General features: G+C 40.9%; 1 protein-coding gene across 6 annotated transcripts in view; it reads right to left on the bottom strand.

The window, feature by feature from the left end:
• GRIP1 (glutamate receptor interacting protein 1) overlaps nt 1-13,714 on the bottom strand; it is a 349,131-nt gene that overhangs the window by 49,463 nt on the left and 285,954 nt on the right. For all 6 annotated transcript variants that reach the window (XM_068934961.1, XM_009671746.2, XM_009671742.2 and 3 more), the window contains exons 8-9: nt 1,984-2,131; nt 164-333 (exon numbers count right to left, since the gene is read on the bottom strand). In XM_068934961.1, coding sequence (XP_068791062.1) covers nt 164-333; nt 1,984-2,131 — 318 coding nt within the window. The remainder of the gene's footprint in view (nt 1-163; nt 334-1,983; nt 2,132-13,714) is intronic.

Raw genomic sequence — 13,714 nt, forward strand, 5'->3', positions numbered from 1 at the left:
AACAAAACCCTGAGCTTCTCAATGATTTCAGAAGCGTAACCCGGGGAGCTGAAACAACCTTTACAGATAGAACTGCCATGATATCAGTTTTCTAGGCCATTGAACAAGGCAGGCAGAGCAAAAGAGAGAAAAAGAAAGTAGAATTTGGTGCCACAGATCTTACCGTGTTCTGGTCCCTTCAGTGCTAGACGTGTCTGGTGGTGAGGCAGGATCTCAAGTTTGACATTATCCGCTGCATTAGCCAAGAACTGCGTTGCTTCTGCCAACGTACAGTACTCCATGCTGGTGCCATCAATAGACAGAATATGGTCTCCTACATGTAATGCACCACATCTGTATAAAAGAGGAAAAACTCAGTATGATCAGGCACGCTCTTTGCTTAGAAAACAAGTTTTACTGCCTTCAAACGGGTCATGACAACAATGAGCTTGTTCTTTTTGCGAGAGAGAGATTTGTGTTTTGTAAGCATTGTCACTGGTCAGGCTTTAATTCTATTAGTACCAACCTTAAAAATAATTCAGTTAATACACCATATGTGAAGACATCACTCACAGAACTGGAATGGGATAGCTGACTACCAAAATATATGCGAATGGCAGCAGAATAAAATGAGAAGAGCTTAAGGAGACTCAAATAACTTGGTCACGTACCCCTCACACAAGCACCCAGTTCATCATTTTTTGAGTTATTTATAGTTCAAACATTTATTAGTACAAAAGCTGTAAATGATGATGAAATTATGCAGTAGTCAAACAAATAATGAAACCAGGGCTAGCATGGTGACTTGAGGAGTGGGGTGGGGAGGGGGCTATCTGCTAAATCTTGCTGCACTCAAGAGACTGGCTACTGGATGAGTTGAGAAATGCAAACACAGCAGTCAGCATCCCGACGTACCAGTCAAGTGGACAGCTCCTTTAATTGGTTACCCCCTGCGAAACGGGAAAAAACAGAGGGAGAAAATTAAAGCATCCTGCACCATTGAACTGGAGAACACCCCTGGATCAATGGCCGTCACTCTCAAAGGTTCTACTGTAGGGAAAAGCCCACAGAGGAGCTGTAGACTCACTGCTACAAGTGGGTGCTTCCAAAAGCACCATTGCCAAAGAGGAGTTACAAGGTAGGGTGCCTGGGGACATGCAGGAGAAATTTGCTGCTGAAATATAACATTAAAGGAAATTTTTAGATAGAGATGTGTATACAGATATATATTTCATATGTATATACACATAAAAACACACACACGCACGCACCCCAGAAAAGATCCCACAGCTCTGGTACAGAGGTTTAGACCTTCAGGGAAAAATATTTAACATTTTTTTCCCTCAATTTTAAATATAATCCGATCTTAATACAGTAGAAGGAAGTTCAAATGGAGTTGAAAAGGGAATTTTCCTTATCAAGTACTGCAAAATCACTTCAAAATACAGAAGACACTCTTCCTAATACCTCAGTGATATTCTAAAATATTAATAAAAATCCAAATACAAGGAGTTCCATTTCTCTGCGCCACAAGAATGAACGACGTATACTAAAAGAACACTTCAAGGTTGAAAAGCCTCAAGATTTACTTCCCTTGACAGCTGTTCCATATTGTGGGCTTACTTTAAGAATTCCAGCGGGGTATTATTTTTTTTAATACTAATCTCTGCTGGAGCATTACATTTAATAGTCAGAGCAGACCTCTAAGTTTCTGAGTTGCATAGTGCAAACAGACAGACACTTATTACGCTGGGGCTGCCTTATATAATTGAACAGTACGTGAATAAGCGAAAGCAAATGGTGCCCTGGAATCCTTTAACTCTGCAGTCTGGAACAACGATTCAACAAAGTGCTAATTTTAAGACCTAGCAACCTTGAGCGCGTCTGGTTTAGTCAAACTCATCTAAAAAGTAAAGGGAAGAGTTTCTTTAAAACCAAACCAAACAAAAAATAGAAATAAAATGGATGTGTGGAGCTGAAGTGTCAGCCTTCTGTCGCACTCACCTGTCTGCAATGCTGGCAGATTTGATTTTGTCTATGACAATGACCTGTTTGTTGCAGCACATCGAGGTAGTTAGTGCAACCCCAAGAGCAGCACCAGGAGTTTTGGCAACTTCAACGAGCAGTGGCCCAGATGCTGTTGCTACTGAATCTGTTAAAATTAGACAACAAAAAATCAGTATTATACCAATGTGGTATTTATGCACTTTTCATATTTTCCCACATAAAATCTCCACGGGTCTTCTTTTTCTCCAGCCAGACGACATGCCACATAAAGAAATTCTAGGATGGCATCAGTTTAGGTCTCCAGCATTAACTCTTAAAGGTGAAACAGATAAAAGCAAGAGGAGGCTCGTGAATTTGGGATGTCTGGGGGCTTCTGCGTATGTCAGAATCACAGATAAACCATCGCAGGGAACCAGAGTATGTTAGAGAACCACCTCCATGAACAACTGAAGCTAAAAATCACCTGGAATTTAAAATAGGCATGCTGAAGAAACAAAACTAATAAAAAAGTGGAAAAGGATCTGAAATCGGGAAAATGAAGGTTCCTAGGAGGTGAACAGGTTACAGAAAGATGTTAGATTCATTTCCAGAAAAGAAGTGGAAGGTCTGTGAATCTCAGCTATAATAATTAAATGACGAAGGCGAAGAAAAGGGCCTACCAGAAATCCTTCACAAAAAGAGAGGACAATTTGGGAGAAAATGGGGAAGTGTGCAGGGCATGAGCGCTAGAACTATCAAAAGCTGAAGAGAAACGTGTGTGAGGCAGTTCAGAAGATTCCAGTAATATCCTATCACTGGATAAAGCACTGCCTTAGAACAGGCCAAAGAGAGCAAATGACCAAAACCGGAAAAAAGAAAGTAGAAAAAAGCAGGCAGCAACAGTCCTGACTGATGACTGTGTTGCGGAATGATGCCCAAGACAGACATGTGCTAGACAGAACAAAGGAAACAGTCAGTAAAAGATCAACTGCTTCCTAAGTGCCAAAATAAAGCAGGCAATGAGAAGGGTGAAGTACATGCTGGAGACTACATGAGTATTCCTAACTGATACCCATCTATCAACAACTGATCTAAGTGGAATAAGATACGATAAAAAGACTGAGGCAAAGCAAGTGATATCAGAAGCCCTTAGAGGTGCTTACAATCAGAAAGATGAATAGGGAAACATATGCTGGAGACAAGTTACCAAGTGTCCTGCTAGTGAATAGCAGGGATGTGTAGTCACAGCATACTGGAGCCTGCTATGAGGGTACTAATAAAATGTTCAACTATGATGTCTCTTCGAAGTCCCCGAGACTAAAGTTGTAAGAGAAGAGCAGCTAGGCTTCAAAGTATGTAGGCAGGAGATAACTCATCAGAAAATGAATTTCTGTTACATAAGAGAAAGATACTGAAATACTGTATTATTATACAAAAGTAATAAGTTATATGATGACATCACAAATAGAATTAGAACTTTATTAACTGTTGGAGGCTCTGAATCAACACATTCACATGAATTAACACCAGTTTCTCCCAGTTGGAGACTAAGAGTAGGTAAACTGAATATAGAAAGGAAATGAAAAAGGTGCTAGGTGGAATAACATATAATGCCAATAAAGCATCAGTTATTTATTATAGAACTCCTCTCTTCCCCCAACTTGAAATAATTGTTATATTCTTTTTGTCTTTTTGCAGTTACACTCATGAGGGTCTGAGAATGAGATCTGGTATTTTTGAAAGAGCTCATTAGTTTTGAATGACTCGGTTTTGTGCCCAGCTAGGACTGAATTTTCAAAGGCTGAACTTCCACAGTCATTACTGAAATTAGCTGCTCTGCAAATCTGAACTGAGCCTTCAGCTGTGATCCCAAAAGAGAGGCCACCCAGAAGCATTTCTGCCTGGAGCATCACGCTGTAAATGGATTTAAAGCTGGGTGACCTGCCCTCAGCAGCTACCTGTCTTTCTCTAGCAACTAAAGGAGGTGGTTATGGCAATCAAACTCTTGTCTTAGATGTCTTGAGTAAGTGTGTAAGTTAGGCAAGATGAATGCAGTGACTTGCATACAGCCAAATAAGTACGTGCTGCAGAGCAGATTTTAAGAATTCCTGATTCCCGCTCCTCTGCTGAGAAATTAATTATTTTCTTCCTGAATATTCTGGTGATTTCCGGGGCTACAAACAAGTTCATATTTACAAATGTATGTATGGGAAGAAGACTCAAAGAATATTAGTCACAAGCATTGTGACAAAAGTTTGAACTGACATGGATTCTGAAAATGATTAAGTTTAACTTTTTATTGGTCCATCACAAGTTCCTTCTGTGTAATGCTTTGAGAAGAGGAGCGGAAACTAAATGCAAATATAATCTGTTGAGAATGGGTCAATCTTTCAAGATACTGCTCCAAAGCACACAAAGTTACTCGAGAAATGCGCTATCAGCTTATGCCCTAGCATTATTTCCCAGGTGCCTGTTAAGATGCACTGTGAAGGCAAACCAAGGCAGACAGGATGAATAAGTAAGATAACTACATTAGAGGAACCAGAAGAGAAGAAATGGAGTGTGTCTAACTGTGGAAAATAAACACAAGAAAGAGAAATCAGAGAGCAATAATCAAGCACACATTCCCTGACAGAGAAGGATTGGTTTATCATGTTGAAGGAAAGCACGGGTATGAAAAATGAATCATACAGGTATAAATTATTCATGTGTGAAGATGTTTTGGTCATTAAGATATTTATACCATGACTGAAGCACTTACACGGTGCTGATTTATTGGCTAGGTAATTACATAAGATATACTGATGAACCTTTGCGTGAAAAACGCTCTAGATTTTTGATTTTGTTAATCAGTTTTCTCACTTCTGAGCACTGCATCTCAATCAGTACGCAAGGCTTGATTAAACCTCCCAGAGGAAGCACTACTTTCCGCATGCTAATACATTTCTTCAGTTAGATAGCAAGGCACCTTTTCTACTCGACAGCTCTGATCACTGGCAACAAGGATATTTATTCTGAATACACTACTATGTAAAAATATGATACATAAAAAGTTTCGGATAAAATAAGCTGTGTCACCTCTGCCCCCGTAAGGTAATCATATATGAATCTCTAGGTTGAAAAAATTTGTTTTAGTGGATTTAGTTCCAATGGAAATGAAGCACGTGTGATCATATTACCTGTGTCTGTTTATACACTTCTAGATGTATGTACCTGCTTATCCATGCCTCTCCTCATCGCTTAATTGTTGAATCCAGCTCAACAACTGGTGGCTGGTGGAGGACAGAGAACCTCTCTGGGATTCCCATGGGGGAAGGCCAAAAAGTGAGCTACTTGAATTAGCAGAGAACCTACATGGGAAATGGTACTTATAAATGCCCTAAAATGGGAAAAACTTCAGTCATAGCTTCCAACCAGCAATGGCACTAAATCCATAGGAAACCTAGCTTTATTAGCTTAGGAGGCTATTTTTTTATTTCCTCCCTCTAGCCTTGTACTGCAAGGTGAAAAGTGCCAATAAACTATGAGCATGTTCCTGCAGGATCTTTGAACCCTGCTGCTACTGTGTGTGCCTTGCACCTTCTCCCTTCTCTAACTGGAAGGTTTTGGGTGCTTTGCTACTTTATCCTGAAGTCATGGCAACACTAGGTACATATAATTTTTTGAATGGTTTTAAAGAGACAAGTACGGAGGAAGGAGGCCGAAACAGATTTTGAGCTTAAAAAGCCAGCTGAAACAGTTGAAACATACAGCTCCACAAAGATTACTATTGATCTTGCCTGGATGCTGATGTATCTTCTAGCAGTAGTGCCAGTGACAAGCAAGTAGATACTTTACTCTCTCACAGTAATTTTCCTGCTGCTGAGCTTCTTCCCTATTACATGTCCACGAGCTAACAATTTTTTCACTTTAAAACTGTATAAAGAAGGCCCATGCAGCCCTCTCTGTTGTTACTGTGAATCTCAGACTGAATGCAGTAAAAAAATACAGCAAGTCTGTGCTGGTTTAGACTAGTCAATAAATGTATTGACTCAAATCCTTTAATTCTCTCAACGCAGAGTTTTAATGCATTTGTAGCAATGCATTAACAGACCTAAATGTGTCTTGCTCGTGTTATATTAGAAGCCAAGTTTTCACAGAAATAATTCCTTTTGATCAAAAGTGTCTCCTCCTGCTTCTCACATCTTTGCTGGTTCCCTTCATATAAAATCTTTGCAGCCCACAGATAGCAAGTACAGCAGCTTCTCTCATAGCTAGGAGCAGTTAATTCCTTTTGTTCATTTAGTTCCTCTCAGTACACCTGAATCTTTACCTTCTTTCTCTTTCTGTATCCCTAATTTTTAGACCCTGCACCTGTGTGTCTCATGTGCAGACTAGTCACGAAAGCATAAAAGATAATTACAGCAATGGGACACCCAGATTACATTTTCAGAGCAGTATGCCTCATTAAGCACATGTGATATGAGAGCTGGCTAACTTTCTATAGCCCTCCTAAAAGAAGAAAAAACAGCTCCTATACCTAAACCACAATTTCCAGTGCCAATATCCAAATAAAGACCGGATACATAGTCCCAAAACACTGCAAACAACACAAATAGTGCTGCACGTTTATAAATGACAGGAAACATCACAAAAAGAGGAGAGATGGCCGCAGTTTTGGCTACACCACAGTTATTTACATAATATTTGTTACGAATATGACACTGAGCACCAGCACAGGGCTATCAACATATTGCCCAAAATATAGCTTCCCTGACATGCCCTTCCTCAGAGAAAGGCTAATGATCATCTCACCATGCCATCTGCAGGTTAGAAGCCCACAGAAATGACTGCTTGTGAACTGCGTTTGCCCTCCAGTCCACTCACCAGCTGTCTAAAGCTATTACAGCATATTGAGAAATTTTCTTCCCTCCTAAAAAGGCATGGTCCCCCTTCCTTGCCATCACTACTATGACCACTAAACCCATGGGATAGGAGATGGATGTGACAGTCTGCGTTTCCTGGCAATGCTCCCCCAGCCTGTTTATGCCATCCAAGTAAACCAACCAACCAACCAACACCCTCCCCTCCACAAAAACAAGCGGTACCCGGGTGTGTCACAGAGATGTATTTTGGTGAAGTTAAGGAAGACTGTTGGAGAACTCGGAAAAAACCTGAAAATATTCTTTGACCCTCCCTCCTTTGAGAGCAAAAGGTTGGAACATTTACAGGAAGAGGAAGCAAGCCAGTTTAGAGAAATCAGTTTGAGTCGCTCAGTGACATCCACATTCCCTACACTTCACTCTTGCTTTTTTCTCTGCCTTCGCTGTGCTCTTTTTTGATGCACAGAAATCAGTGCTTCTTCTCCAGCACCACCTTGCTCGGCTGCCTGCAGCTCAAACAGCGCTCCTACGCACTGCAGCTCTGAGGCATGCGGGACAGTCACTGACTGCTCCCCAAGGAGCCTGCTGGCTGAACTCTCATAAAATGACCGTCAGAAGTCCTTATACGCAGCAATGCAAGGCTATTTCTTTGAACGTGCTCGCTTTAAGAAAGAGTGTGTGCGTGCATGTCTGTGTGTATGTGTGCAAGTGTGTTTTATAGAAAAGGTCCAAAACAAAACACGCTATTGCACTCAGTTCTTAGTCTCTAGAAAAGTTAAGACAACCAGCATGCCACTGTCAACACTCAGTGCATAAGTGGAAGGCATTTATAAAACTGCTGCTGAGAGTGTGGTGTATAAAGCACGGAATGGGGACGACAGCAGCCCCGGCTCCTGCTGCCGGGTCTGGGCCTTCATCTCCAATTCCTCAGTCTCAGTCAGTCACAACAGAGTATTTACAGAATAACTGCTGGCTGGGGAAAGTGCATTAGGCATAGCTCCATCAGTCTGTTCAGAACCAGTGCTAGGCATTAGTACCCCTGTTTTCTGTATTAAGCAGCAGGAGTTGAAATATTAAAACCAGGTTTGTCAGAAATGGCACGAGATTCTAGGTGTCTAATGTCAGAGATACCATAGGTTTACTATCAGGAGCTTTGAGTATTTGCCATTCCTTTGGAAAGCTAGAGAGCTAAAATGCAAAAATTAGAGTCAATACATTTCTTACTGGGCACTTAAAATCCATGGCCAGTTGTACAAATTTGTGCCTACGTAAAGCATGCAGAGACTGGATGAGTCATGTTTCTAAGACCAGTGGCTCTAGCAGTGACACTCTCCACATAGACCATTTTGTAAGTCTTTCTACAGCACTTCTCAGCTGACAGCGGAGCAACATAAAAGTACACAGGGATTCTATGCTCCTTCACATCTGCTTTTCTTCATTAACCTACACACTATTCATTACTGTCAGACAGTAACTTGAACCACACTTAAATGAATCTGGTCATCTTCCCTGTGGTTTGCTTATTGTATTCTTAAGGACTATTGTTTTAAAATGAGCACCAACTCAGAAAGACCATTCTTCATGTCCATTAAAACACAATCTCTGTAAGAAGACTGATGCACTAAAAGTTGTCCTAGCTTCTCACAGTCCTAGTGGTATCATCATACTCTACCTGCCACAGTGACACTCACAATCATCTGTTTGTCATGCCATGACCTCACTATTTCCCTTCTCATGTTTTTCTGAGACTGATCTAGTGATAGGTGGTCAACCACCTCAAGTCAACTGCCTTTTCCATGGTCTCTAGGGAAAACAGAGCCTAAGACAGAAACGGCTAGTTATTTTTACTGTGTAAGAGAAAGAGCTGCTGGGAGTGGCAAAGCTTTTCTCCATCTCTGTCCTTTCTCCACGCCTCTCTTTGCTAACACTTTTCCTCTTCCTTCCCCAGGTTTGCAGTCCTGCAGGTCATAGAAGCAAAGAGATGACAAAGCCTGCTTTGGCCACTGTTTTTCATTGCTATGTGAGGTACCAAGCCACATGAACCATATCCTAAAATCTGCCTTATTCTACCCGGCTAATGTTTTTACTTTCCTTGGTAGGGGCATTTTGACTCATTCATATTTAAGAACAACTAGATGATGATCTAAGTCTCCCTTTCTCAAGTACAGCTGACTGATGGTTACTTAAGTACTAAATTTCTGGGGTGGGAGGATACTTATTTATGTAATTCCCTTTCCTTGTACTTCAAAGCTTATTTGATCTTAACATATCCCTAATCCCCGTCTGCAAAAAAGGGAATATTAGTTACAGATTTTTTTTTTTAAATGATCTAATTAAAAAATGAGACTAGGATCACGGGTCAATGGTTTCAAGAGAGAAAGGAAGAGAGAAAGGAAGAAAACCTCTGCAGTGTATAAAGGGCAGAGGAACAACATTCAAGAGGCTCTACCGTTGGGCAGGGCCATTGGCACTCATTCTGAGGAGTATTATTCTATTCCTCATACTTCAGTGTCTGTAAAGGTCATCAGTAAACCACATGCACAGTACTGATGTACAGTACTGGCCTTGGCATTCTGTTCTACTAATATCATATAACCTTTGCACCCTGGCTTTTGTTCATGCTTCATTTAGCAGAGTAACCTTTCTTCAGTTCAGAGCTTAGGGGAAAACAAGAATCAATGCCAGCTAGCAAGCTCTGATAATGATGGCTGAAAAGCTAAAAATCATTGTCAATGGTTCTAATTCTCTCTTGAGAGTTGGAATACAGAAAATATTAATAAGCTTAATGGTGTGTGAGGCTACCCCAAAATATATTTTGGAATGGAATAAGCTGGCATTACACATTGTAAACAATGTCCAGGGAGTGAGGGTGGCAGTTCCTTTAATAATAGAACAACTATTGAAAAATTAAATAGCATTCTTGTTCAAAGGGTCAGTGGCAGTCTCAGAGGCCCAACTTTAGCCTATCATAAAATATGTGCGCTCCCAATGTTCCCTTGTTCGTGGAGTATCTGTGTGCTTCAGGCAGGCTATAGAGGGAGTAATAGTGGTTCTAACTCTACCCAGCTCAGTTGGAATTACAGCAGCAAGAACAGTAAAAAACAAAACAAAACAAAACACCTTCTTTTTCCTTACTGCAAGCGTTAGCATGGCACTGCTGCTGCACAGACCCTAGCTAAACTAGACTAGCAACTGAAAGAAAACTGAGAGTGTCCAAATAAAAGGATGTAACTGGTAATAAGAAAAAAAGCCACCAATGGCATTTCACACCCTTACCTATATATTAATCAGATTTTAAAAATGAGAAACAGGAATAATTTCAAGAGGATGCCAGCAGGATGGGTGACAGCGAAATCAGAGGGATCTCTCCACCTCAGAATAGAAAATGGAGACATTCTCCAAACAAACGTCTCTCCCATCGCCTTCCTCCCAACACAAGCAATTTCATACTCCTGTCAAAAGACTGGGACAGTCTTTCCATTTTCCTTTTCTCATCTAATTCAAGGAGTTCATTTATATGCCTCTAATTCAGCCAAAGCTCTTCAAATCAAAAGCTCAGGAACCACCTTTACCTAATTTCATACCTTGAAGCCTCAACTGTCACCCTTCTCAGTTCAGAAATGTCTGTCAACCATGCTGAAAAACTCTCCCTGCCTTCCAAGTGCTTAAAACAGTGTGGGTGTGGATGTATTCAGAATCCTCTTGTGGACTTTTTGTCTCAGACTTTTCTCTCATGTTCAGACAACAAAGCCTGCCTAACACCCTGATGCTTAAAGCACTTTCCTCAATTCTTGGGACACTCTTTCCTCCTACTAACACTCTTCCATGCTCAGACATCTTTCATTTTCTTCTAGGCATCTCCTCTGCTCAAAGGTTGTGTTACAGCTCAATCTCTTCATTTATCCACGTCTTTCTCTTCACATGCCCTGTCAATCTAAAACCCAACTTATCTATTAACAACAGAGAGGTGACAGTTTACGGAGCCTGTGCAGGAGATCCTGGATCTGCCTCATTGAGGCTGGCCTGCAAAGAAGCTCAGGCTCTGCAAATTCTTCCCTTTGTTACCTGAAAAAACGAACGCTTCATAGTAAATTCAGGGGGCACTTTAAAAAAACACTGGAAACTCAAATCTGATGATGGCAGCACATGGCAGCACAGAACTTGCGCCTGCATATTATAAGCACAACTTTACAGTTAGTTTGGCAACCTGTGCCTCGGACACCTTTTTACTGAAGAATGGCTCCTGCAAACGGCCCCAAAACACTATGTACTATTAGATTGATGCGAAATGTTTACAGAAGTCAACAGCAATGGAATTCTGCTTTGCATTTGATTACTGAAATGGATTCAGGAATACTGTAACTTTTGCAAACCATCCCCTAAATAAGAAAGACCCTTGCAACAGTGCAAATAATACTTGAACTCCTCTGCTGAAATACTGCAACACAAAATTCTCTTTTCTCTATTGTACAAGGCACATATATATGTATATATTTACAAAAGAGCTTCTCAATACTTATTTTTTCTTGCAAGTAAGACTAAAATATACAAAACTAATATATACAAGAATGTCGATCTCTTCAAAACACCCAAGTTCTTGTAAGATTCTGTACCTGACTGATCACAACAAATAGACCAATAATAGTCCAACAAAGGACAACACAATTTACATCTCTGCCTGCAAACTAAGACACAGCTGGTGTGTCAAATTTTATGTCTGCCAGCCTTGAAAGTATGCCTGTAAGTACACACTGTAATATAGAGTGCTGCAGTACCCATAAATCATGTCTATTTGCTGTAATGACCCTAAGTTTCCATTTAACAGGAACAGTAATAATTAGAGAGGGACTGAATTCTCTTCAAAAGTCCAGAGAACACAATGCCTCTATAGCTGCCAGCACTGGGCAGATGGGAATGAGCACTGAACAGTCAGACTTTCAGTCTGTGTTGAGCTTACAAAGTTCTCATCTGCCCAGGGCTCTACCAGGATAATGACATATTGGATAATCCCAAAAGCTTCAGAGCAAAGGTGTCTTCTCAGGAAGCAACTGATCCAAGTACAGCCCTACACAGATGTGGCTGTGCTGCTTGGTGTATTTGAGTTGCATGATGAGACTTTGCTAAAGGTCCTCTGTACTGAGCCATGTGGTCTCACAGGCTTACAGTTACTCATTATTCACACGCTTTACTGGTCTCTGCACACAAGCTAAGCACAGTCTCTGTTTTGGAAAGCTGACTTTGGGTGTGCCCTCTGCTATCATTGAAATCAATAGATTTGGCTTGGCCACCAGGCAGGAGGTTTCAGACTTGTCTGAAAAACGTCTCTGTAGGGCCAATTAGATGAGTATGAACCAGGAAAAAACATTAGACTGAGACCTCTTTACTGTTGTCTATAACAGAGAATATGAATTTCTGTTGCTACAAATTAGTACTATCAGTATCACTTTCTTCCCCCAACCATTGCTTTCTTTTCAATAATCTGTGCTCTAGCACAGCTGTGTTATAAATAATTGGTGTACTGGCACAAATGCTGAATAAAGTGTTACCACGTGGAAGACGGGCTGAGATACGACCTTGATATTTATGCATGAAGGCGCAGAGTGAGAGTTTTGCAGCTGTCTGGGGTTGCTAGAAAGTGCATTGAATATTTGCCATTGAATGCCAGCCACTCTTGAAATGAGACTTTGGTGGGATGAATCAAGAAATAAATCAGGAAAGTTTATTAACTGCCCTCTCTACCTGCTTTAGTATCGTCTGAGCAGTAGCTCAAACCAAACACAGGAATCATACTTCTTGGAAGCTGTTCTGAACCTAAGTTTTTTCATCCCACGTTGCATGAATAACCTAGTATTGGTTGCCTTCTGTCTACATTTTTAAACTTTTCCCTTCCCTGTTACAGCAGCCCTTTTTCCAAGTAATGCAGAAACAGGACTACTGGGCGTATTCACATATTTAAGCAAAACAAGAAGCTCTCAATAACCTCTGTTCTTTGCAGTGTCCATTTTCACCAAAAACAATTCCCTTCTTTTTTTCTTTTCCCAAAATCACAAGCAAGCAATAAACTCCAGAAACTCATGCACCCCATAACTGACAGTGTTCCAGCACCTGGAAGTATATTCTTTTACCTGTTTCCTCTGTTTTTACCCTCCCAGCTTGCTGTCACGTTAACCTCTGGTGGGGCTCCTCCACACGGCTCCTCCTTTGCCACTGCACAAGCCGCTTACCTCCTGCCAGACCAGCTCTTGCTGCAAGCTCAAGGGAACGCTCAGGCCTCTCATGCCACTCACTGACCACTTTTTCTCTGTGAAAATGCTCCAGTGCTTGCGAGGTACACAGAATTGCATTTCAGTAGACAGCAGTTGGGGAGAAAGGAGAAACCTTTTTCCAGGCATGCTTCCTTCTTTTTTTTTTGGACCAGTGAAAATCCACCCAAATTTAGCTAAGCTATAAGCCTTTGAAAACTTAGATGTCACTGTGCTCAGAAGGCGGCTATTCAGCTCATAACTGCTGAGCTGACCTAAACAGAAAGTCTGTGCTTATCCAAGCTGTTTGTGAAAACCCAGATGAGCTAGGAGATGATTAAAATAAATGGAACATCATATATAAATCACTACATACACATCAAAAAACCATGACAGAACAGCCTTTATTTACAAACAGGATGACATTAGAAGGAGACTATTATGGCTGTTATGCAGGCATAGAGCACTTCAAACTTAAGGAACCCCAGAATGAAGATTGCCTGGATGAATCTATTTTTACCTCCCATCTTATGATACCATCTTCAGTTACATAATCACATGTTCTTTCCTCAACAGCTCCATGCAGAAGGTAGATAGTGACTATCTTATGAGTAGCAGCACTGTTCTCTGCGTTCCTCATGCTCA

The sequence above is a fragment of the Struthio camelus genome, chromosome 1 (genome assembly GCF_040807025.1).
Source record: "Struthio camelus isolate bStrCam1 chromosome 1, bStrCam1.hap1, whole genome shotgun sequence".
NCBI classification, from domain to species: domain Eukaryota; kingdom Metazoa; phylum Chordata; class Aves; order Struthioniformes; family Struthionidae; genus Struthio; species Struthio camelus.